The 27,814-nt window shown below is 37.8% G+C and overlaps 1 protein-coding gene across 1 annotated transcript; it reads right to left on the bottom strand.

Moving 5' to 3' along the window:
- Positions 1 to 283: 283 nt before the first annotated feature.
- Positions 284 to 25,566, bottom strand: caln2 (calneuron 2; the record flags this gene model as incomplete). Its single annotated transcript, XM_079247075.1, has 5 exons — positions 25,446 to 25,566; positions 18,857 to 19,000; positions 17,085 to 17,197; positions 3,993 to 4,146; positions 284 to 411 (listed from the first exon to the last, which is right to left on the bottom strand). Exons 1-5 carry the CDS (start codon positions 25,561 to 25,563, stop codon positions 284 to 286), a joined length of 657 nt encoding a protein of 218 aa, XP_079103201.1. The 5' UTR covers positions 25,564 to 25,566.
- Between the last annotated feature and the right edge of the window lie 2,248 nt (positions 25,567 to 27,814).

The raw sequence follows: 27,814 nt of genomic DNA, 5'->3' as shown, positions 1-27,814 counted from the left end.
TCTTTTTATTGTCATGACTTATATAAATCCATTATTCCCTTTGCAGTTCTAGTGTCCTTATGACCAGCAAGTCCAGCAACTCTACGTGGTGACATCTTCATTTCAAAATAAACATCCACATTTCATCCACACTGTCTATTGTATAAACCAAGTTCAAATAAAAAGAATTCAACAGAGTGTTTAGAGAAGTGCTTGGGTTGTGGCTGGTCCAGCTTTGGCTGCAAAGACAAGATGTGAGGTCATGGCTGTTCTGTCCACTCCCCATGCTCACAGTGCAATAGGTTTACTCCATGCCGTTCCGCAGCATCTGGTTGGCTGCGATAAGCATGACACTGATGATGAAAGCCATAGCGAAGGCGCAGATCAGGCTTTTCCTGACGCAGGTCTGACGATTCTTCTTCTTAGGATGGACTGAAAGGGAGAGAAAGAAGGGAAGTTATAGGCAGCACAAGTTTGCTGTTATAGGGTTCAATATTTCATTTGTTTTTAAACAATAGGGCAACAATTATGTGAGAGGATCCTTCTGAATGAACAAAATAGGTTAATTTGAATTGAACTCTAATATTCATAACTTTTAAAGATTGTATTAAAATAGAGAATATTTATGACTAATGATATCTGTAGGCTGACAAATGCAATACATTTTTTTTTTTTTTTTTTTTGCTTTTTAAAAAAATAAATACTAGTGTAGTGTGTGGAGAAACTAAAATGCTGCATACCAATATGAAAAAACCAAAACCAAAACCAAAATAAAATCTCCACCTAATTATGTCTGTGAAACATGTTGGAGTTTGGAGTCGGTGTGAACCTGAAAAGCTTGAAGTCATTGATGGAACAACAAATTCTGAATAATACAAAAAACAAACAAACAAACAAAAAAGTTTCTTAATTGTTATAGTAGTTCTCATTGTAATAAGACTGATGAAAGGTCAACAGAAAATATTGTCACTAACATTTTCACATACCCCCCCCCAAAATAAAAAAAAAAAAAGGTGTGAATCATTACATCAAGCACAATATACACTGTCATCAACACATTCTGAGGATCTGGAGACATCTGTGCACGAGAACCATAGAGGAGAATCAGCACGAGAATCCATCAGGAAGCACAGCATCAGAAACAAGCATGATTTTGTCATGGAAATCACCTCATGGGCTCAAGGGCACTTCCAAAAATCACCGGCTGTGAAGACAATTCACTGCCTCATCCACTAACACGGGTTAAAGCTCTATCATGCAATAAAAAAAGCCATCTGTGAACACGATCCAGTCTCAGGGCCAAAGCTCATTCAAAGTGGAAAGAAAATGAAAAGAGTTTCCGCTGGCCAGATATAAATGTAAAATTTCTTTTGGAAGACATGGCTTGTCAGGACTAAAGAGATGACGAGCAAGTGCCCATCTATATGACTTTTTCAGGGAAGACCTTGCACGTTTTAGCAACACAGCACTAAAACCTCATAGTTCATCTGACGTCATTGTCAGTGAGTATGAGGGCAGGACTGTGCAGTCCAGACGCTTCACTATTCGATGCATTAAATATAAAACGCACCAAGGTAAATCCAGGTCTATGGAGCAGAATCATATGTCAAACAACAATATGACAACATTCCTTTCCCAAAGGTTCTGGTCGGTACACTTCTCAGGGATACACAGAAGTAAACATGGCCCTGTCCTCTTTTCTCATCTTTCTTTCTGATGTATTAGTGCCAACAAATATAAGATTATCTCATATTTTTTTCATAAAATAGCGAAAATGTCTCACTTTCAGCAGTTTGTGCCTCTTATGTGCAGTGGTGAATTATTTTTCTTCATGAGACTCCCAAATAATTGCCTTTTTGTTTGCATGCTATATAGTACTGGATTATAACACAGGATAATTTTCCTTTCTCATCTATTTAAATATTTTCTGTTCATTTTCCTTTCGGACTGGTGTAAAAGTCTGATGTTTCAAGTGATAATTATGCAGATATTGCAACAGTTTTGAAGGGTTCACAAACCTTTGAGCTCTACAGTGAAACAATGCCGTTCACTTAAGTCAGGAACTAACACACTAACTTCAGATTGTGAGAAAATATAATTAATCCAAGTCAGATTACAATCCATTGTCTCTATATCTCGTCTGTTTCAACTTGGTGAAATGGTTGTAAACTATAGCCTGACTCCCCAGGGATGCACCTGTTATTTTACTGAAGCAAATACAATTTTGCTGCTTATTTCAGTGACCCAAATTATGAAGTGTCTTAAAAGTAAAAACTACCAAACAAACAAACAAACAAACAAACAAACAAACAAACAAAAAAAAACCAACCAAAAACAAAAAACAGATGAATTCATGAGAGACATAGAGTAATTGTAAACCTACATTGTTGCAGCAGAATCACAGACAAGTTGTAAGTTTTGCTCTGCTGTCTGTCTATTTAGGTTGAGAGGACTTATTTTCCTTAAGGACATTGTCTCATGGTTACTGAAGGAGGAAGACTAGTAGAGACAGATGTGTTCTCCAACAGGCTCTGCAGCCATAGTGACAACCAAAAGTTTCCTCAGTCAAGTCCCCTTGTCTCAGTCAGTTAAAATCACCACATGCTGCATCAATAAATCAGTCAGAGCTCTGACTCGTGGATCTAAGAGGGACTGTAAAAGGCACTAAGGTCCCATCAGACAGACAGAGTCTGGGACAGAAACAGACATGAAAGGGGGAAAACGAGGATTTGGGATGAGGGGTAAATGTGTGGAGGGAGACAGCTGCTCTGTATGAAGATGGCTCTATTCCTCTTCATCTTGACTTTATCCTTCTCGCTTCCATCACTTCTTTCTGCTTTTTAATACTCTTCGTTTTTCCTCTCCCTAACTCCACAATACACCCTTCCCTCAACACCAAAAACTTTGTGAAAGAGAGTGTCAAGCCAGCAGTTGCCTGATCCCTTCTTTAGCCTCTTATCTCCTCCTTTACTGTCCCTTCTCCTCCGTTCCCCGCCAGCATTCGCTTTATAGGTCTCACTGAGACTTTAGGCCGGTACCCAGTGGATTCATTAAGACTTTCCAAGTTTTCTAGAGCGTTTGATCTGTCTTTACCTTTCTCCTAGTCTGACATGATGTACATTTCACAGCAGGTAGCCTAATTTAACTTAGAGCCAAAGCTAACACAGGGTTTTTATCTTTATATTATTCCTAAAGCAACATGACCTTGTCGATTGACTTCAAAAATATCCTACGCATCTCACTTGCAGGGTCAGTCTTCAAACGTCTCACTTTGAAATCTTAAGAAATTGGTAAATGACCTTGAGATTAAGATATTTTCATTGTCTGTCTGTATTCATCTTGACAGTCTTGACATTTTCTTTAGTATATACACTTTAAAGGCAAAACTTGTGATGGAAGTTGTGGATATTAATGATGACACAGAAAGCATTTGGAATGATTCGACCTGAACATTTGTGAGGCAAGTGATACATGTCCTTCGAGTCACACTTAAAAACTTTGTTTTCTCTACTTCACCCAAGCTAGAGCGTTCAGGTGACATTTTGGTTTGCTATAAACAATCTGCTTGCCTCTGATTCTACGCCTCTCAGTATATTCTTGCTCCATTTTTTGACAGTTGTGTTGACATGTACTGACATCAAGAAAAACAGCCCCATTCATAGAAACTGCTGGAAGCAGCATCAATTTTACATGATGCAGCTTATCTCTCTATCTATCTATCTATCTATCTATCTATCTATCTATCTATCTATCTATCTATCTATCTATCTATCTATCTATCTATCTATCTATCTATCTATCTATCTGTCTGTCTGTCTGTCTGATTTGGTTTTAGGTTTACTTGCAAACAAATGGGAGTGATATTGATCTTCTCATTAACCCCTTTTATCTTTTATAGAGGGATTGACGAGAAGATCAATCGTCCTTTATTTATGATCAAGGCAGAACATAAATACCATGTACTGCTTACTGTCATTATAACAACAAAATGTTCATGAGAAGAGCGTCCTCACCTCCTTCATACTCAGGGCAGTTCCCTGAGGTTTCATTGAGGCTCTCCTCCTCGGTGATGATGATGTTCTCTATGTCCTTCATTGTTAGGTGGTCTCGGAAAGCGTGGAACAGCACCTGCTTGAGCTCATCCAGAGACAGCTGCTGCATGTCAAACTGCAGGGGCACACAATGATCAATGCAGAGACACGGTCATCAGCAAACTGCCTTTCATGAGATCAGTTGAATATAGAAGATGAGAACAAGGTTTTTAGTGTGCAAGATGTAAGAAGTAATGATATAACATGTCATCAATATGGACTCCTGAGGGTTGTGTAAAAAATATACGTAAATCAGAACAGAGGCAGCTGCAATGTAAAGAATCCTTGGTGCTAACTGTCGGTCCCCAAATCAATATGTAATCCTGATTGTGTGAGTAGATGTGTGCATTGATAGAGCTTGATTAATATATGTGAGCACAATCAGTTTAATGGCTCTATTAATTAATATGGAAATGCTGGAACACTAGTGTCCTTGTGGGTGGTTGCATGTACCTGTTCATGTTAAAAATGATTTATGAGGCTGTCACCAGACTCCAACTTGAAGCCTTACTCTTCACCTCTTTCTTGTTCTCTGCCTGCCCTTCCAAAAAAAAACCTCATGTCCTCCCTGCACCACTTTGCAGAGCCCCCATCAAATCTGCAGATACATAAGCAGCCAACACTCCCAAAACCACAAGCATATCTAGATTATTTACATCACTGACATCCTCAACGACAATCAGTCGCTTGGTTTAGCACAACAGATGGACTCACTGAGGCAGGCATGGCAGAGAGGGAGAAATAAGGATCTGATAGAGAGAAGAAGAGAGGGGGAAAGTATGATGAGGTTCAAGAGGAGGCCGACAAATGAAGCAGTGGGAGACAGATGACAAAAACAGAACTAGCAGACAATGCCGGTAGTGATATAGATGATAGAAGAAGCTCATTTATCAAGGAAATTATAATCTTGAAAATGACCTACAAAATGCTGATGGAGTCTATGAAATATGCTGTTTTAAAGGTTTCATCATTTCTGAAAAGACGGCAACAATTCTGTTACAAATCCGGCCACAAAATAGACAGCTTTTCTTTAAATGTTTATATTCCATCCATCCATTTCTTATATCTGCTTATGTATGGTTTTGAAAAGCTTGTGAGGATCTATCAGCATCTACCAAGTGAGAGGCAGCTTTCACCCTGGACAAGTTGGCAGTCTGCTGCAGGGACAACATGAAAAGAAAGACAACATAAATACTCACATTCACTTCTACTGAGAATACTGAGTGATCAATAAACCTAACAGGCATGTTTTCAGACCGTGAGGGGCAGCCAGAACACCAAGAAATAACCCACGCATACATGGGAAGAACATAGAAACTCCACTCCTGATGCAGAGGAATGGCTTTTCTTTAAAGTAGAGAAATTCTTCCAACAAATCAAGGAAATGTGACCTCAAAAGTCTCAATCTTTTTAATACCTTTAAACAGTAACTTAAACAGAACCAGTAATAAAATTTCAAGAACCAGATAGAATATTTTTTTGAGGTAAGTAAGGACCAAAGTAAAATGCTTTCATGTAAACATGTCTTGAGAAGAAAAAATATCTTGTCATGGAAGATAACCAACATCCAGTATCTTTCCTGAGCTAAGGCATTTCTTTTTACTTATTTGAACTTTTGCATGGATTTGATATATGTTGAAATGAGTTCCTAATTCTGGGATGCAATTTTAGTAGATTTTTTTTTTTTATTAAAGAAATGATCAAAATGATAAGATCAATATGCAGTTTAATACCTGACAATCTTATCAAAGAGACGCCTCACATTTTAACAACCATTTTGTCATAACTTCTCACAGGACAATGCTACTAAATAAAACTTGGATATATGTTATGGTAGTCAGGATACAGCTTCTATTATGTATTATGACTTATTATGTATTGCAAATTACTATGCACACAGCCATCATTGTCTATCTTGAAACTCCTCATCATTGTGCCGCGACAGACGTTGAACACCATCCAAGCCAAATAAGGAAATGTTAGTCTTGTCAGGACATGATTCCAGTAATTCCTGCTCCTTAACTGCTTGTCTTCGGTGAGCTGTTGGCAGTCATTCTTGTGAGCAAACTTCAGAAGAGGCTTCCTTCTGGAACAATGGTTGTATAGACCGACCCGATGCTTTGTGGGGCGTGTGGTCTGAGCACTGACAGGCTGACCTCTAATGTCCTCAACTTCTGCAGCAATGCTAGCAGCACTCATTCATCAGTCTTTTCAAGTCAACGTCTGAATATGACATACATCAGAAAGAGTCAACTTCTTTGTTCAAGCCTGGTGAGGCTTGTCCAGATAGGAAACTGTCTGAGAAAGCCACTGTAAGAGCGAAGCCACTGCGTCCCAGCTCAGTTTCAGGGCGTTACCAGTCTTATAACCTTGGTCGTATTCACAGAGAAGTCCGATTTTATTTCTCACATCCTCAGAGTTCTTTAACATTAGGTGTTTAACCTCCAGTGGTCAGCATGTGAAAATTGTACCAAAAGTGTCAAATTTAACAGCTCTGATCCATTGATTTAATAATTTGCATGCTTCAGACAAGCAGGTGACACATGAGCATGATGAACAGTGCAGGTTTTGAGCAAAGTTTGAACTACATATACAGTCATGTGTGAGTCATTTCCAATAGATAGTAAATCCATTCTCTTAAAAAAGCTAATGTGACTACTCCACAGTATATCTGAGTTTTATTTTGTGGTTTTGACAGGTATTAAACACAGGACTTGAATGGTAAACAGAAGCATGTACTAGTATGTGTCTCAAAGCTCGCTACTTAGTAACACAACACATTTCTATTTTATTGTCCTTTGAAAACTTTGAAATAAAATAAAAGGTGTGAAATCACTTTAGTGAGGTGTTGCAGTTGTAGATGGCATGTGTTAAGACTTGAAAAAAAAAACAGTTGCAATGACTCTCACCAGAACGGAGACTACAGATTGCATAACATGGCTGGCTGTGTATCGCTGTTCGCCATATGGCAAACTTTTAGTAGAGAAATCATCTGTTCACTGATTTACACTGTAATTTTTCTTCATTTGATGACAATATCTAAAATTGGACTTTTTTTTAAAAAAAAAACCCCCCACAAATATTTCACATAATAACACAGAACAATGAATGACCTGGAAATTTACTGGTATTTCAGATGTCTACACAAAGAAATGGGCTGTTACTAAGATATTAATACATTTACAGAAAACTACTGAAGTCATCAAACATGCATGCATTTACACAACAATGAACATACACACAGGAAAATGCAGATTGTATGTAACTGAGTCAGATCATTTTGTATTTACATGCCACCTTCGCTCTGCACATGTCCATTGATTTACCATTCATGTTGCCTTTTTGAGTGATTTACACTGTAATTATGGAAACATGCCTTTGGATACAAACTCCCACACACATGCACAAACACACACACAAACACATGCGCACACACATCACATCCACAATGGAACTGGAACAAAAACAACCAAAAGCAACACGAATAGCAAACCTGCGATTCTGCACTCAAGTGGAATGATTTTATATTAGAAGAACACCCTGGCTATCTAACAAAAGCTGTTAGATGGTTTCTATTCTCATCATTTTCCAGTTTGACAAAACCTGGTTGTTACTTTATGTCTTCATGTCTTATTCTCTCATAAGGTACAATGTAATCTCAGTGATCCTAATTTTCTACATATCTGTTGGAGTTTCCTTTGTATCAGATCCATAACAAATCCTGAGACATTCTCTCCAAGGTTTCCTCCTTAATTTTTTCTGCTGAACATTTTCTTTCTCCAAGTAATGAAGGAGAAAGTCGGTAATATGTACAGACTGTGAAACCCCTTGAGGCAAATTTGGGATAATGACTTGTATAAATATAAAGGGACTTGACTCGGCTTGTCCTCGGGTGCAAATTTGATAGTAATTCAAATTTACACCTAAAGAGACTGGAGCTAAAACAAACTGTTGGACAAAAAAGGTGAAAAAAAGGTGCTGGAGCAAAGTCAAAGCAAAAAATGTGGAATCCCCACTAATGAAGGATGTTCATTCATTTAGATACGTCAAAACTGTTTAATCAAACTGCAGAACAATGATTTTTAGCAAAACGTGCTAAAACAAAACTGCTGTAATTAATGGGATTTTTTTCAGATCAGGTAGGAAAAAAATTATATAATAGCCATTTAATTTTAATTTCAAAACAAATACAAGTATACATCTAAATATAGTAATGAGACTGCAGTTCAACGAGCTGTTGCAGATGGTTGATTGACAGGACACATGGCATCAACAAGAAAGCAGTCAGATGAACGATGGAAATTATTATAAAACTTCTGATATGGAAGTTTCAACATCTGTTTAAAAATGTGTTGGTTGTGTTCAGTCATCTGTGTCTATAATCTGGAAGAAGTACAAACTAAATAGGAAGGATGTAAAAGAGAAATGTACAGTGCAGGTCAAACAAGGAAGACAGTGAAATGTATGGATGCGAATTTCAAAGCCATATTATTAAAAATAAAACTCAACTCAACTCATCTTTATTTATAAAGCCCTTTAAAACAACCAGAGTCGAAACAAAGTGCTGTACACAATCGGCCAAAACAAAAACAGAATAAAACAGTTCAAATGCAAATAAATAACACAATAAAACAAAAAGTCATACAAGGAATACAGAATCAAAACAATAAAACAAACTGAATAAATAATAAGTAAAAACGAATAATAAAAATAAACTATAGCACACTGACCAGAAACTGTCTTACGTAAGACACAAGAGTGGACTGAAACAGGAGTCAGTAGTTATGTTTACATGAGCATTTTTTTCTTTAATTATTCAAAGGGTTTTTAACGAAAGTCTTTACATAGATGCTAAATAAAATATCTGATTAGTTTTATGTTTATTTGTCACATAATCAGAGTGAAACTCTGAAAAGTGTGACTGTTCATTTATTCATTCATTTTCAATGACTTCAAGGGTCCAATCAAGGGTCGTAGGGAAGCTGGAACCTTTCCCAGCAACCCTCAGACGCGAGGCAGGTAGACCCTAGAAATATCGCCAGTCCAATACAGAACCTGACTTATCATCTTGAAAAAAATATGAAGATGAATACCGACTTGTTTTCCCAACATCACTGATAAAATTCTTTTATACTTGGAAGATGACAATGATAGATAAAATGAATATTCAAGTTTTTCCTGCTTTTTTTTTTTAAAAGGAAACTCAGTGGCACAAAGCCTTACATCTCCTGCTGTCTACAAACAACTAGGATGAAAGTGGACCTTTAAAGCTCCATGTGCTCATTGCCTTATTGGGAAGCACACCAGATACCTGTGGATGAAAGACTCGGGTGAAGACAGGAGACAGATTTGTCGGCACCAGACCAGTTTTGTTTAGTTGACACTGTGAGAAAATAATTATCTTTTATGGTTATTGAAGATGTCTTTACTACAGAGAGTGACATTGAATTAATGCATGGACACTTTCTATTGTTTATCAGATTATCTAAAAGTTTAGTGTAGGGTTGTAAATGGTTTATTATTTACTTAAAGGTACTGAACTCGGAAAAGTCAAATATCATTAACACTGCAGCAGAACAATGGGCTAGGGAGAAGTCAGTCACTAATCTGCATTTGGCAACAAGATTATACCAGAATTTATGTGCAGGTCTCATGAAACGCGTAAAGATGATTTCCTGAAGAAACACATTTCCAGATTTTCTGAATGTAATGCAGGTGAAGGGCCAGAGGAGATGGCAGTCATTGCTTGCAAATTAAATACACAAGTGAACTCCAAAAGTTAAGAACACTTTTATAAATTCAGCAACTAGTCAAATTTTAAGATGATGAAGATCCAGTCACTGAGTGGAAAGTGTCCAGCTCAATGACATGGCAACCAAGCAGTCCAGATGTTATGATGCAGCTGATCTTTCAACTGATAAGGACAAAACTGGAACTTGATTGATGAAAAATTTTATTCTAAAATGAAGGAGGTCCATGATATATCAGTTGTACTGATTTCAGAACAAGTTTTTTTAGTGTAACGAAATCAACTAAATGAATAGATAAGTTGTAATTAAATCCACAGGAACTGAAACAGAGAGCTAACTGATTTTTTCCCCTCTACTTGAGCTGACAAAAGAGTGTTGTATTTATATCCATATGATTAAAAAAGGCAAAATGTTCAACAATACAGTTTTTTTTTTCGACAAAAATAGTGTATTTTCTTCTTGTTTTCATCCAATATAAAAAATATAACAGTGGAACAAGCACAGACTTGCAGAGGTTTTCTAACAAGTCTGCAATGTATAATCACCTGGAAATGAGCATCTTAGGGGCTCTTTAAAACCATCTGCCTGGCTTTTTGTAGCTCTCCCTTGGTCTGCCAAAACAGCTCTGACCTGTCGGGGGCGTAGATGCGGAACATCTGTCATGTAATGTCTTGCACTGGGACATTATCAGTGGGTTCCTTTGGGGTGTTTGATGGCTTGCAATGTTAAAGTTATATTGCATATTAAGAAGATGATTTTTGAACAGTTTGTGTCAAATAAAAATGGTGTCCTGAGTTATCCGACCTTATGTGAGACTGCAGGGGAGATAAGCAGGGAGTGGCAGCACCAGTTGGCGGTAGCGTCTGATTTCTGCAGCCCTTCTTTCCATAGCTATCTTGGCCTTGAATGCATGCAGGGAAATGGAGGAACAAGTCTTTGAACTACAGCCGCAGGACAGATAACATGACAGCTGAAGGCAGGCACAGAGAATGTACAATGTTCCTGTTTGTCTGTCAGGGGGGAGAGCAGCTACCTGTTCCTAACCAGCAAAGTGATTTCTCCTCCTTCCCTGTCTCTGAAGGACACTGACATCCACACACACACACACATACACATACATACAATGATGAACAGAGTAGACAAAGGTTTGATTTGATTCTTTTCTGAATGAAGTCACATTTGTGATGTGTGTGTATGTGTGTGCATGTGAGTGAGCAGTTAACAGGAACACAGCAGGAGATTGTGAACAGTGACCGGTGACATGCAGAAGGAGCCAAGACACATCAATCAGAGGAACAGGTGCTTCTGCACCGTCCTCCCTGTCTAATCCCAGCGGCCTTCATACAGCACAAGCTTGTTTCGTCAGTCATCCCCCTGCTTTGTTTTCTGACCCTTGTCTCAAAAGTCATCTAGAACGACCGCCAGCAAACGTTGTTTGTTTGACTTTTTCTTCTATTCTTTTGGCTGACTTCCTCAACTTCATATAAAAACTGTCCTTACCTTTAATGAAGAAAAACTGCACATACATGCATGGTGCATGTGTGAACCCACAGTGGACACCTGGCTGTTTGAAACTGTAGGGAAGATTTTTTTTTTTAACAGTGAATCTAGAAGCTATTAACAACCTCAAAGACATTTTATCCTCTCAAACTGAATGTGATAGGAAGACAGACAAGCGCTAAAATAAGATTTTGTCAGCCTGTCAAAGAGCTGAAAATGAAGAGTTTAACTCGCTTTTTGGACACCATGTCAAGTTACTGCTCTATGGATAAAAGCTTGAATGAAATGGCTGTTCTTATGCAACAGAGATGCAACCTTTTTTAAAAAACTTGCACTTGACATCCGTGTTCATTAGAACTAACATTACTTTCAGATTCAGCAGATAAAAAGGGCAGAGATCCAACTCACTCTGCCTCCTTCATTTCTTTTCAGCTTCTGTTTTCCCTGACATCCAGAGAAGTGGTCGAGCTCAAAACGTTTTACAGACAAGAGGTTAAAACTCTGACTTAATATCTGAAGATTTTATTTCTTTCAGCTGTTTTTAGTCAAAAACCAAAAAATGAAACGTAGTGCCTGATATTTGGTTCCACTGGTTAAACAAATTTAGCCGGGGTTCATGCAGGGGGATGATTCTACTGTTGTGTTATTAAAGTTATTGGTCCTTTCTGAATCAGATCGGACAAATTACACACCGAAAACTGCTCAAACCTGTCTGGACATGAAGACAGAACATCTAGAGATATACTATTAAATTTGCACTGGGATGTTTTATCCTGTGGGACCTGGGAACCAAGCTTCATTTGGCACATCCAGTGAATGCTGCATTGGTAATCAGGAAGGACTTTGGGAAGATGGCTTGACTTTCATTTTTCTTTTTTATTATATTTAAGCTCCCGTGTTCTTACTCCATAGTTCATCTAAAGTGTGCAGATGCAATGTCAACTGGGATTTGTGTTAAATTTGAGTTGGTAATATTGGAAGTAATGTCATGAATGCCAGGACCCATGATTTCCCAGAAGAATAAAGTAACAGGATGAATGTTCCTAAACAGCCAAACAGAGTAACTTTTTGGAGCTTGTTTGAGACTCATCTGGCACAGAGTACACCCTTATAACAGAGGCTGAAATCTTTTCTGAAGCAGGCCTGGGCTACTTCCAGTCTGCAGCTGTTTGGAGCATACCTCTTTCCTGTCTATATGTTGTCATTAAACAAACAATTGCTCAAAGACTTATCTTGAAGAAAGCAAAATAAATAGATAAAAAAAACATAACAAAAAATGTACAGACCAAAGGTGTGACATGACAAAACTAAGCACAAAGTTTACAATGGTTTTTCATGGAATCCATGAAATAGTAAGCCCTGGATGAAGCTCTGTCAGAATCCAGAGCAACAGAGTGTTTATATACAACCAATTAAAGCCAAAAAGGACAAGAAGACCCACAAGAAAACAAGGAGGCTGGATTGTACTATGAAGCTGCTTTTGGGCATCATAGTGGAGACACTGCATTCATTCAGTTGATAATAGACAAAGGATTGCCAAGGCATGTTTGATCGGAAAATGATATCTAGTTAAAACAATACTAGGACTGAGATAAAGACCTGGGTCTTTTAACAGAAAAAAGACCTCAGTCAGATATCCAGCCACACATATAGCGGTTGCCGAGAACCAAAAAGTGTACAATTTCAGCCCTGAAGTGTGATCTAAACTCAATTAGTTGAGAATTGAGATCTGCCAATGAAAAAAAAAAAAAAAAAAAAAAAATCCAGCAAACTTTAAAAAACTCACACACACACACAACAAATACACGGACTAAAACTACCAACAGGCGCAGGAAGGAAGCTTCTCACATGAAACATAAAGAGGTTATCATTGTTGAAAGTTCTTTTATCACTTCACACCAAAGCTTCTTTGGAAACAGTTGTTCAACAGTGTTGGACATTTTGTCACAGACCCAATCCCAAAGCAAGTGGGGATGCGGTGTAAAATGTAAATAAAACCAGGATGCAATCATCTGCAACTGCCATTAGCAAATATTTTATTTACAACAGAGCACAGAAAACATCAAATATTTAAAGTGAGACATTTCATTATTTCATGAAAAATTTGAGCTCATTTTGTATTTGATGGCAGCAACACATCTAAAAATGTTGAGGCAAAAGAAAGTCTAGAAAAATAATTGGTACTAAAAACAACTAACTGAAGGAAGATCCTACAGCTATGATTAATAGGTAAGAACTCAGTAACATGACTGGACATAAAGATAAAAATATACACCTCAGAAAGGCAGAGGGAAAAGGACAGAGATTTGAGGACAAATGTTTCATCTACAGATTTCTAAACATAGAAAAAGATCTCTAATTTTATACTGCTAAAACTTTGAATATTCCATCATCCACAGCTTATAATATGATTTAATCCTTTGGCATTCCAGGTGGTCACAGGTGGATTGTAGGAATGTCAGGGGATTAAAGAATTTCAAGAATATAGTGGCTGAAATTCAAAGGTTTGCAAACGCAGTTCAACGTAATTAATCAAATGATGCAGATGTACTGTTACCATCCATAAAAGAAGTCATCAGACAATCCAGAGACACTGCCATCTTCCCTTTTCCAAAGTTCATTTGAATCAGATTGAGGGAAAATCATGGATGGAAATCATGGATGCCGTTTAATCTGGACTAAAGAGGAGAGGGACCATCTGGCTTGTTACCAGCACCCAGTCCAAAAGCCTGCATGTCTGATGGTATGAGGGTGCATTAGTGCCTATGAAACTGGCAACGCACACATTTGAAAAGGTGCATGCAGGCTTTAGAGGAGCATATGGTCATAATCCACATGATGTCTCATTTTGGGAAAACATTACATATTTCAGTAAGACAATACTAAGACACAAATTATATCTAATGTGTGATAACAGCAGGACTTCTTAGTGTGGGGAGTCTGGTCACTGGACTGGCCTGCATGCAGTCTAGATCTTTCTCCAACAGAAAACATTTGGGTGCCATCATGAAATAGAAAGTATGAGAAAGAAGACCAAGGAAATGTGAGCAAATAGAATCCTATGTCAGACAGGAATGGTGCAATTTTTGCCCTAAAATCTCCAGCTGCTGATTTCTTCAATGCAGTTCCCAGGTGTTTAATTAATGTTGCTTAGACCAGGGCACATACATACACACACATATGGTGAAGAATGGGTGAAGATACCTCAAACAAGATTCGAAAGACTATTGGCTGGCTATAAAAAGTGTTTACAAGCTGTCATACTTGCCAAATGGGGTAATAGAAGGTACTAACTATGCAGGGTGCCCAAACTTTTGCAAAGGCCATTTTTTGTTCTCTGTTATTTTAAAAGTTAAAATGATGGAAGATCGAATATATATATATATATATATATATATATATATATATATATATATATATATATATATATATATATATATATATATATATATATATATATATATATATATATATATAATATATATATATATATATATATATATATATATATATATATATATATATATATATATATATATATATATATATATATATATATCTATATCTATCTATCTATATATATATATATATATATATATATTTATATATATATATATATATATATATATATATATATATATATATATATATATATATATATATATATATATATATATATATATATACATATACATATATACATATACATATATACATATACATATATACATATATACATATATACATATATACATATATACATATATATATATATATATATATATATATATATATATATATATATATATATATATATATATATATATGTATGTATATGTATATATATATATATATATGTATATGTATATAATCCATCTAAAATATATATACATATACTACAATGTCTAACTTTCTCTGTGTAATATTTTCTATGTTCTGTAGGTACAATGTTGGTTTCAAAAGCCTTTTTTTTATTAGGGGTCTAAAATGATCAAATCCTTCAAAAAAGCTTTATACGTTCTAACATTTGCAATTTCTATAGATCCAATATTTTTGACCAGTACTGAAGTTATTAACAAAACCTTCTGATTCTGCAGTGAATCAACAAACACGTCTATATGTGCATTGGTTTGAACTGAACATACTGAACTGAGTCATTATGGCTCACAACGACATATCCATCATGCTGAGCCTTTCCCATCCTTCCTTTTTTTTTTTAACACAATGACTCTCACGTCTCTCTGTAGTCTGTGAAATATAAACAGACACTCACAAACTGCTGCTCTCTCAGTCCTCAGAGACACACCTCCTCCCATCAAACATTACCCCCCCACCCATATTCTGTTGCTTTGTGCTTTCATGTCCTACTCCATCAATCCTTTCTCACTTCTCTACTTTTCTATCACTCATTTTTCCATCCCTCCTTCCTGTTTTCTGATGGTCTATCATTCTCTGGGAGGAGTATGTTTTAACTCACCCCTGAGATGCACACTGTCTGCGACCTTCATGAATCACCGTCTCTTGGACTTCTTTCATTTTCTTACTCTCTTTTTCTTCATGATTTTTCTTTATTTTTTCCAAATCTTTATGTGGGGCACCCCCTCCCTTGCACCATCCCTTCCACACTCCTCTCCCATTACTATGTATTGTCCACTTCGACTCTCCTTTGTCTATTTTAGCCTCACTGGCTGGCACACTGTAGTCCATCTTAGTCCATCTTTCTGTCATGGAAGCAGTGGGTCTCATTTATAACATTTATTGTATTTCACACTGTGATCCTGAGGTTAAATCAGCATTTTTTTCTTTTACATTAAACGAGGTTGGTTTCTGATCCGTGAATTGCATGGTTGATTGTTCTTCCATTATGTTTTCTAAAGAGAAATTAAATGAAATGCACAATGAAATGTGGGATGAAGAATGTCTATGTAAATGTGTTCTGGTACGTGTTTGTAACCTGAAACACACACACCTCTTCATTTCAGTGAGTCATCCGCTAAATCTCTTCTCTTCTCATTTGATTCAAGGAAAGCATTGAACAGCTTCTTGAGCCCTGTCGCCTTGCTCAACCAGCCGTCCTTGCACTCACACACACACACACATACAGTAAGTCTCATACACGCAACTCCTCACTTTTTCTATGTTGGTACGTCTTACCTAAGAGCCACAAAATGAGAACAGCATTTCTTTTCTGTCTCTGACAATTTTCAAAAACAAAGTTAGCATGCTAACAAGCCTGTGTGAGCACCAGCTGTAATGGCCATTGCGATCAGTGTAGACACTTAAAAGCACACAGACATTCCTGAGACAGCGTCGCATCCCTGAAATCTTTATTATGGTAATGCTTCCTGCAACACTATGAATGTTAAACACCCACAAACACAAAAGCACACCCACATAAAGAAACACTTAATTCTCAGCAGGTCTCTTTTCCTTCAAGTCCCCAAAGTCAAAAAAAAAAAAAAAAAAAAAAGAAGAAGAAGACGAAGAAAAAAAAATTCTCTGGCAGGGAACAGAAGAAGCAGGTAGGGGGGCCGGGAATGTGTGTGTGTGTGTGTGTGCGTGTATTTTTATACAAGCTTGTGCAGAGTCCCTGCAGAAACTGGGACTCTGCTTAAGGATGTAAGACTTGCTCTGAATGCTGAAATGCACAGCTAGAGGTGAGCTAGATGAGTAAAAAAAAGGGATGGAACTGATAAATAAAAGGAGTCTAAGCGATGAAAAGCAGATTGTTTTCCTGCTGGGAGGCCGAACCTTCGTCTCTCACCTGCCAGAAGATGTTGTCAATGGTGTTGCCCAGGAATCCTTCTCTGTTGTCAGACGACAGCAGCTTTGGCCCCAGTATCGTCATGAACTCTTCAAAGTCCACCTGGCCGTCCCCTGTAGGTTGACACACATGGAGGCAGAAGCAGCACCAGCTCAAAACAAAATCAGACACGGAGGCTGCAGAACTAAATCTCATAGTTTCCTGAAAAAAAGACAACAGATCAACAGATGGGTGTGATCTCAACCATGACACCTAGGGCACACATCATCAGCCGCAATTCACCTTTTAAATTAAGGTGTGTGTGCATCTCTGCACGTGCACGCTCATGTGCCTGAAACAGTCCTGGTAGAATTGTTTTGTTTTTTTTATTGAAGTTCAGGAAACATTTGACAAGTTGTGTTTGCATTGTGTACTCTGCTACAGCATGAACATCTCTCCAACAGCAGAATTGTCTAATGATGTAATGATGATTTCAGTATATGAATTAATATGCACCATACCAGTTGTCAGCAAGAACTGCAGTGCAAGTGTCTATGATTTTATTTCAACCAGCAAAACACTTATAATTTAGCTAATTTTGGCAAAAAAAAAAAAAAATTAACAAAACAATTAAAATGAATGTCTAATTTGGAATATCCTCTATTTAAGGTACAGCTGGAAAGTTGAACATTTAAAAGTGAAAAAATGTATCCCCAGGCAACTTTGCAATTTAATAACTGTAAAAAATTAAGGTTTAATTAAAGTTGCTCTTCCAAAGAAATTATATTCCCCCTTTAGCTTTTGCAAAAATAAATAGGGTTTCCTGGAAAATTCTTGGAAATGATCATGAGATGACAGAAGATTTATAAATGTTTCCGTGAGCATCGTGTATTTCTGCATGGAGTAATATTTACATCAAAGAGCATCAGTTTCATCAAAACCCAGTTAAATCCTCAATATCGTAGCCCTGAATTAAAACAGTTTAATCTTATTTAAGGCTAAAGATGAGGGAGGAAAATTTCAGGTATTAGGGATCATGAATTCTTCAGCGCATTTTAAATGCAATTAAGTATGTTTGAAAGACTGCAGGTTGTGAACTGGAGATTATGGAGGTCAGAGGTTTACATGATTTCAAGAGAAATGCCATCTCACCTCAGAACAAATGGCATCGCCGCTCTTGGGTGGTCAGTTACTAATGGCAGCAAAAGCAAAAGCCTTTTAGCTTTGACCTTTGATATTGACAGCAAACTATGGAATCAAGAGCCAAGAGCAGGCAGATAAGAACCAGCTGAAAGACTGACAGAAATGTCTCTGACGCATGGGCTGCCTAGGAGTAATTGCAATCTGCTGAGAATTTACAAGCACAGCCAGAGTTTAAATAGAAGGAGCAGATAGGCTTGATCTTTATTGTCTCCAGGGGAATTTCTTTTTGACAGCTGACCACCTGCTCCTATTAAGGCTGTTTTGAAGGTGTTTTGAGGAAACATTGTTGTGGAAAACTATGACGAAACATTACTTTTTTCCCCCCAAGGGTAATAAAAGAGTCATTCAACTATACAAAGTATTTTAATTTACATCACATCAAAACTCACTAAGCCTAAATGTTCATATGACCAGCGCCTTTAAAAAGTGAAATATGTTCCTCCTCCCGGTTGTGTATGACAAATAACCAAATAGATATAACAATAAAAACAAAAATTACAAAAATAAATATTTTTTTTTTTCAGTCACACTTTTGTTGTCCTTGCTCTGTGCATATGCACCCAAGTGTGTGTCCTTATGTAGTGTCTCACCATCCATGTCCAGTCTCTGCATGATGATGGCCAGCTCCACTTCACTGGGCATGTAACCCAGGGAACGCATGGCCATGCCCAGCTCCTGCTTGGAGATGAAACCATTCCCATCGCGATCCAAAACACGAAATGCCTCACGGATCTCTGCACAACAAAAACACAAAACACATTTCCTTATGCATGAATGTCCGTCTCTGGGCCTGTTTTCACAGTTTTGTTAAAAAAAATAAAGCATTTGATTCTAAAATTAAACTTGTCATATTTCCCGCCTCGTCTCATAAGAACTTAGTAATCGGCATGTTTGTCTGCATGGTCAAAACACAGTAATGTTCCAGTTAAAGCATGCACACATGTAACAATGTTTCTTTAGCCTGTTGAGGGAGTTTGTAGCAAACATACCAACACACAACCTGCAACTACTTATTCATAATTAAGCCAAGACATTTATTTTCTTTTACGCAACTATGATTTTATTTATTCTTTTGTCTATTCCTAATTGAGTGTGACTGACGAAGAAATTGAAAACTGAAAGGTTGTTGGACTATAATGGGTCAGAAGGGGCTCCGGCTGTCATGGTCTACGGGTTTTCTGCTCTCTTGAGTTTAGCTCTTGTTAGATTTCTGTTTCAAGTGGGCTTCGGTTTTTATTTTGAGCTCTCTTTTGTTCATGGTGAGTTTTCTGGTTTTATCTTACTTCCTGATTTATTTCATTAAGTTAGTTGATGGTTATCACATCTCCTTGTTTTGTTTTTTTGTTAACAGTCCTTCACTATTACTTCTGTCCAGTTTCCTTTGCTCTTTGAGAAATGATCTTTCCTTAAGACTGTTGTCACCTTTGTTTTGTTGCTTTGCTTTGATTTCCACTCAGTCAGTTTATTAGTCAGTCCACATACCATCATTTTATTCTTCCTTACCTTTAAACATGAGGTCTGGAAGATAATTGATTGAGTAATTGCTCCCGTTTTTTTTTTTTTTGTGTGTGCGGCATGAGCTAATAAGATGCAATGTTTTCTGCTATTTTTTTCCCTTTAATTAATTCATTTGTGAAATTCTGGGACTAATTATCCAAAGCATTTGCGGTGTTATTAGAAAAATCCCCTTTTGTCCTTCCTGTACAACTCCAATAATTAATTTATATTATATTTCACTGAAATGTTTTTGCATTCTACTAATCAAAGAATAATTTGTTTATTTTAAAAAAATTAAATAAGCTACTGTATGGTGTCCATGTTTTTTTTTTTTTTTGGCAAGAAAACTTTATCAATTATTCTTTTGTCACTCATGACAGCTCTTCCAGCTCTTATAAACGAGGAGCCAGCACTGATAAAAGGCCACCTATTGGGTTTTCTTGCATCACCGGTGTCTAAACAAACAAAATAGAACTTTAACACACTGCGAAAACAATTTCCAGTTGTTACTTAGGATGTACAGTCTCTGCCTGCACAAGACATCTCTAAGGTTGTAAGTTACAGGCTGGGAAAATGGAAGACTGAGTGGATTAAATATAAAACCAAATGAAAGCATAGCGGTGTACACATCATGTTTTTAATGACATCATACAAAACTTGTATCTCTTGAGTTTTATCAGTTAGTTTTCAGTGTCATGGCTATCACACTACATTATCCTTATGGAAAGTGTTACTTGTTTAAGCGAAATAATGATGGCAAATGAGAAGACATTGTGAACGACAGGTTACGTTTGCCAGTAGCTTTCTTCTTCACTGCCACTTCCCTTTTTATGCGCTAGTTTTCCATGCAGAACAACCAATAAGATAAGGCACACTCACCCTTAGACAGAGACATGATGCCAATTCTAAAAGCAGAAGATCGATATTTTCAGCGGTCGTTTGGATGCTTGACGTATAAGACTCCTCGGGGAGAAGGTGGTTGGAGTTTGTAATGTTTAAACTAGAGTTAAAACATGGTTTGGCTTTTCTGCAACACTTGATTAAATGAGTACGTGCTTGTTATAAGTGCTCATCTTGTCTCTCAGATAAATATCACCTGAGCTGAAAGTCACCTTTAACTTTACAGACTTTCAGCTTACTTTCATTTTCCACTAAACAACTTTACTGTTCAGGTTCAATCTCACCTCTCTAAGAGTTGCTGTGAAACGCATCATGTTTTCAGTAATAAACCTCCTATAACCACCTCCCGCTCAGAGACCAGACAGCCAAATTAGCTGAGTTGGCAAACACTGGAGAAAGATGGACTCTTATGGGAGTTAGATGTAGGCACCGAGAGCAAAGCTAAAATACAGCAGACTGCAAGCGTTTGTTGACCTTACTCAACAGATAACGTGCATAAAATGCTGCACTGTTGGTGAGTAAAATTTAACTACCAGGGGATTTCAACTCTGGACTTTTGCATCCCAGGAGAAGATAAGCTGCTGACCTAAAGACATGGGTTTTACATCCGTCTCACAGCTGTTTTTGGTCAAGTTGGACTGACTTTCGGCCCTGCGATGGATTGGCGAGCTGTCCAGGGTGTACCCTGCCTGTCGCCCAAAGCCAGCTGGGATAGGCTCCAGCTTCCCCGCAACCCTGAATTGGATTAAGCGGTTCAGAAAATGAATGAATGAATGAATGAATGGACTGACTTTCAATTCAGCATTTGCCAGAACAGTCAATGACACTGCAAATTACAAATTAAAGTTATTTAGGCTCCACTTTGTTTCAGGTTTTATGCATTTTACACACAATGTGCAACACTATTTAAACATGTGTAATGCAGGTAGATTTAAATGAAGACTTGTAGTGAAATGGGTCCTGCTATATTTCGCATACTTTGATAAAAAAAACAAAACAAAAACTCGTATGATTTACTTCTAAGCTAATCACAGGATATCATGCAACAAACAATTGCTCCAGTTAGTAGATGAGTTGGAAAGTTTTACATATTTACACAGGTTTAATTTAGGTTTGAAAGAGAAAAGTTGACATTTAGATTTGCTTTAACACGTGTAATCATGAGCATATTTTATAAAAAAAAAAAAAAAAAGCTGAGTCATGAACCAAAAGTGTAAAAGACAAGTTTTGTATGAATCCATACAAGCAGTTATAAAATATAAACATTTGCAGTTGTAGGACCCACATGCCTTACAAAGTGTACTTAGTAAAAACTGTTGTTTATCTGGGTTATCTTTTCTTTATCTTCCTCAGTTTATGTCATTTTTATTCAAACAAATATTGTGATATAATTGTTTGACTTATATAAAGTGACACATGAATTTTGTAAGATTTGGTAGGTTTGTTGTGATCCTGAGTTATAAGCATCTACAATCTGAATTGGTAGAGGGGACGTGGGGTTGGCATTGACGGAAACGTAATGTTTATGAGTTTTATATGCTTTGCTGCAAAAAAAAAAAAAAAAAACTTTCGGAAAAGAAGAAAGATAATAACAGAAAAAAAAATACTTGGCCCTTTGAAGAGAGTAAAGTGTCTAAAAAAGATCCTGCAACCAAGCAGCTTTAGTCTCCAAGTGGAACTAAATCTTAACTAAAGCAGCTGCAGGCCAAATACCGTATTATGAGTCACTCATAACAATGTTGGCTTGACTGCGAGGATCCCTTAACAGCAAATACTGGTGTGGGGGACTAGAAACTACTGACTTGTTTCCAGTTTGTTTAAAACAAATGACAAAATCCCAAGTTTCTAAAAGACCAAATGTTTCCATTATCTTCTTCCAACTTTAGAAAACTTGACCCAAAAAAAGTGTATCATCAGATGGTGTCAGTGTGACAGCTTAATCCCTCAGACAAAATGAATGATTAACAGATCATAATGGTTCTGTATGATGTTGAAAGGTGCTTCCCTGATGTTGATAGGAGGAAGAGCCACAGTCTTTTTCTCAGAAAAATATGGGTGAAGTTGAGCTCTCACTTGCCTCCTCCCTCCCCTTCCTCCCCTTCCCCCTCTTTCACTCCCTTTTCTGGTCTCTCTTACATCTTTATACACTTATTGTATTTCACAAACCACGAGGGACCTGTCCCAGTCCTCCAAACAGCACAACCACCACCATCACTGCCAAGAGCACTTCCGTCTCTCCTCCCACGTCAAAAAAAAAAAAAAAAAAAAGGCTTTCTTCTAACGTGAAGATGTAATTGAGTGAACACAACTCAAAAGACATGTCTGTTCAGGCAGCAGACTCATTCAAACCTCTGAGGAACTTTAGAAAAAATGCCCTTGTCAATCTCCTGCAAATTACCTGTCAATCATTGCTGTTGATGTTGAAGGAGGGCTGGTGCTGCATGGATTTTTAGAGATGGTCAAATCTTATTGAATTGATGAAGACATCAGAGACTGGGCAGCCTGTGTACATCTTTTTTTTTTTTATATATTTTTTTATTTATATATTTTTCTCAAGGAGCTGATGCTTAAGTTCGATTCGTTTATTAATTCTGTAAGTCTGTACATGAAGAGTGAGATGGTATAATTTCAGCTGGCCTTTAGCAACAGTGAAAATCGTTCATGAGAAATATAATTTCCACAAAACTAATCTTTTCCTGACTCAATCAATGAATTGTACATGAGGTTCATCTCACTGTGCCTCCTTCATGCCTTATGCCATTAATATTCTTGTCCTAACATGCTGCTCCTTCCTTCTACTAAGTCTGATTTGCGCCCTATGTCTGTCTTTTCTCTGCATGTTGCATGAAAGCTGAAGTTCAGTCACAGTCCTAATCTTAGCCTGTAAACATCCCCCACGGCTCAAAACTGGACTCAGGCTCCACACTGCCGCTGCATCCCTGTCTTTTTCTCTCAATAAAGTGATAATGAGAGGCAAGTTGGGTATGCGGGTGAGTGTGCAGCCTCCTAAAACAAAATGAGGCACATTTGTATGCAGCTCAAGAGTTAAAAGTACATTTTCAATAGAGTACAACTGAGCTGGTCCCTGATGTATTGCTGTGCAATAAGTGTGTGCATATAAGGCTGTATTCCCTGCCTTCGCCGGGCTTTGTGTTATGAACCCAAACCCTTAGGACCAACATGGTCTGTCTGTGATCGATTAAATGCCTCAAAACAGCGAAAAGGAAGCAACACAAGGGGTGATTAACTAGCTTTGTATCTACTCACACATATGATCCTAAAAGAACCTTCAGCTTTTCTCTGAAGTCGAATGAGAAGTTTGGCAACAAACGCTAGCATGGATAAACTGTCTACATCAAATGCTCTTGTCTTTTGCATCAGATCTGTAGCTGACAGCATCTATAGATGATTCTCGATCATAATGTCTGCAGAGTCCAAATTCAATTTATATAAGAGCACCTTGTGGGTCCAAACTACTTCCACCTTCTTGCTGCCCTTGACAAACAAAAGACAGACAGAAGCCAACCAGTCTAATGATGATTAGATGTTTCAGTCGATGCAGCAGCTCTGCTTTCAGAAAACAAAGCAACAGTTTCGGTGAACTGGATTGAGTCGACTTGTGCACAAGGGACACCGGATTAAAAGATTTATACTACAAAGTACTTCATAGCAAAGCACAATCAAGCAAACTACAATGGGCCACATGTATAAACAAAACCACAAACAGCCTGAGTCAGACACACACTCTTATGCTTAGTCCGCACTCTGTGACAGGATTATCCATTTCCTTCCCACCAAAATAACCCAAAACAGAAATCAAGCATCAAGAGGAACATCAGCATTAAAGACGAATGAATGAAAGTAAATTTATGTCAATTAAAGCTGATTTTAAAACATGCTGCAGTTTCTTGCTAGTCTTTGCTGTGCTTGAACACTGTAAGCATTTGAATTAGTTAGAACTTTATATGGTGGTAATACTGAACGTAAGAATGTCTCTGATGATGCAACTGTGCTTAATGCTGTTGCAAAGACAGACTGCATACAATCAGCTCCTGCAGGTGATGTAAAGGTACTAGGATCAGGAGGACTGTTCATCATTCTGTAGTGAATATCTGTAACAGCACTGAGCTGTAATCTTATTCTTTAACTTTGCTTTCTGTTCCCAACATCTGAAAAGCCTAAAGATTTGTTTACAGCCTGCCTGTAAGCCTGTGTGCTTATTGCACTATTTGACCTATTTTCAAATGTTGCTACATTCCCCAGCAACTCAGCAGTTTTGTCGTTCAGTGTAATGCTATCATGACAGAAAAACTAACAACCAGAGGTACAAATAAATAAATCCTCACATAAGCACTGAAACGAATTTCTTTTTTTATATATAATTTTTGGTTGTTTATGTAGCAATGAAATGGCCCACCTTCAGATTACCGATGTCTCAGAATATACACCATCTGAAAACTGTCTTTATTGAGAAATAGAAGCACAGGTTTTGATGTAAGAATCAGGATACCAATAAAAATGCATTGGTTCTCTGTCAAGCTCCACTTCATTCTGAGTCTTTTGACTGATTTCATTTCCTAAGCTCCATAATTGGAAACCAATGCATCCAGTCAAGCTCTGACAATATGGCTAAATGGAAAAACTTCACCTCAAGAGAATTAGGGCATTGTAAGAGCATTGTTCCACCAGCCGACCATTAATTGTCTGCACCTCACACTTTGTTCTGCATCCAACCCCACAACCCTTTCTCTCCTGTCTCCCTCTGTCTGTAGCTACACTCACCTCCCAGCTCCTCTGTGGAGAGGCTGGTGAGCTGGAAGGCTTCGCTGCCCTCCGTCAGGGAGCCACTCAGGTAGTTGTCTGGATAGAGAAGGCCCGCCCGCACATGGTGGAATGGCATCTTCTCCCTGCAGAGCAAACACACACTGTCTATAAAGATGGTATGTATACATTGTGTGAATGATTGTAGGAGAGGGAGAAAAGCAGGCATGAGAAGGCTTGTGTCTCATTGTGTACATGCGTATTCAAACCCTGACTGTCAGAAGACCATGAGCCCATTTTTAGATATTCAAGCTCCTCTGAAAGAAAGCATTGTTCCATCCACACTGCTAATATTCACTTCTGTCTCCTCTTTTTACAATCACGGTGACAAATTATGTAATCACATTATTATTCAATGGAATCACAAAACATATCCCACTGCTATTGTTGGGAATAATACCATCAGAGTACGATGAGGAACTCAGTTCCAGGCATCATTCTTTTGCTGTATTTCTCCTGCTTGGTCTTTGTTCAATCTTCTTGATCCAGAAATTTATGTCAGCTGTTGTTTCTTCCAACCTTCTTTGTCAGCGCTGCTGACTTCCTGTCCCCATGGACAAACCCTACTGCCACCAAACACTTCAACATGAGACCTCAAGCCCTGACAGGGTATCAATCAGCGTGGACCCCGCTGTTGATCAGAGCAATACTCCGCTTTGATTCACAAGAGCTGTCCCGCTGAGAGCTCTTGCTGTGTAAAATCTTGACATTTTGGTGATATGCTCCATGTTATGTTCCTGCATATTGTACATGTTGAGCTGAACTGAAGTGAGGAGAAGATAGGGAGTGTGGGAGGGACAGAAATCCCAAGAGTATTTTACAAGCCACCAGCTGCCAGATAGGAGTGTTATAGGGGTAGAAGCGGAGATGATTCTGTGACAGGAAACATGGCTGAAATATAAACAGTCACTCTCCTTCACCCTCCTTTTATTTGAGAACCTGAATGCATTGTGAGTCTTGGAATTAGAGTGGAGCAAATAGAGGCATGGAGAGAGTGTAAAAAGGATCTGTAGAAGGCATCAGGTGTGAAAACTGAGCGAATGAGACAGCAGCAGACAGCAGTCTATATGTATATAGGTGTGTGTCTGTGTGTGTGTGTGTGTGTGTGTGTGTGTGTGTGAGAGTGGCTGTGTGTGTGTGTTCAATGATGTTTATGTGTGCATAGTTGGTGAGCTCTGAGGAAATTTACTCCTCAGTCCATCTGCTCCTACTCTTGTCTCACCTGCACATTAAAGTCACGCACACCACCACGGCAACCTGTATCTATTCTGCATATAAGACTCTCAGCCAGCAAGATATATACACATGCAATGGATTTGGCTTCTACTTATGTTCTACTTATTCTGTATTCTATTACATCCATCATCACAGCTCAGTGTGGGAAACTGAGCCACTGTGGGAAGCAGAGGACACCAGAGGGAAATGAAGATGAAGGATTAATATATACCTAATGAAAAATAAACAATAGTTAATTGTTAGTGTTTATGCAGGCCCTATTTAATTTTAATCCAACTTTGAGCTTATCTAATGATCCTTCCTTTAATAGTTTATATTATCTAAAAAAAAAAAAGAAACACAAGACAAGGAATGAAATGTAGCTCAGCATGGTTGCTGCGATAGTTTACAATCAAGAGTCAGAATCAGGAAAAGGCTCAAATGCACAAATCAGAGCATTAAACTCCAACATGTTTGCTTTATCTAACAAAGTTGGGATCAAACATCTGTCAGTCAGCAGAACAAAATAAAAAAAAAAAACTATCCAAAATGTCAGGTAGTCCATGAGCATAACATTATCAGCATGAGTGAAGCAGGAGCAAAAATCAGAACAGGCAGAGATTTTACACTCACCGGCCACTTCATTAGGTACACTTTGGTACTACTGGGTTGCATCCTCTTTTGCCTTCAGTATTGTCTTTGTGGCATAGATTCAACAGTATGGTGGAAAGACTTCCGAGAGATGATCTGAGCTTTGTGAAATGGTGCTGGAACTAGCCATCAGAAGATGGGCGGACATGGTCGGCAATAATACTCAAGCAGGCTGTGGCATTTAAACCATGCTCACCAAGGGTGCCATGAAAACATCCCTCACACCATTATGCAACCAACAGCCTGAAATGTTAAGAGACTGGAATGGATGCATGCTTTTATGTTGATTACACCTAATTCTGACACTACCATCTAAATGTTGCAACTGAGATCCAGACCAGGCCACATTTTTACGATCTTGTATTGTCCAGTTTTGGTAATTCTTTGTGAATTGTAGCCTCAGTTTCCTGGTTTTATCTGACAGATTATTTTCTGTAAACACCTGAGATGGCTATGTGCGACAG

The sequence above is a fragment of the Telmatherina bonti genome (genome assembly GCF_933228915.1).
Source record: "Telmatherina bonti genome assembly, chromosome: 10".
Lineage (NCBI taxonomy): Eukaryota > Metazoa > Chordata > Actinopteri > Atheriniformes > Telmatherinidae > Telmatherina > Telmatherina bonti.
This window is presented reverse-complemented; position numbering and strand designations above follow the sequence as displayed.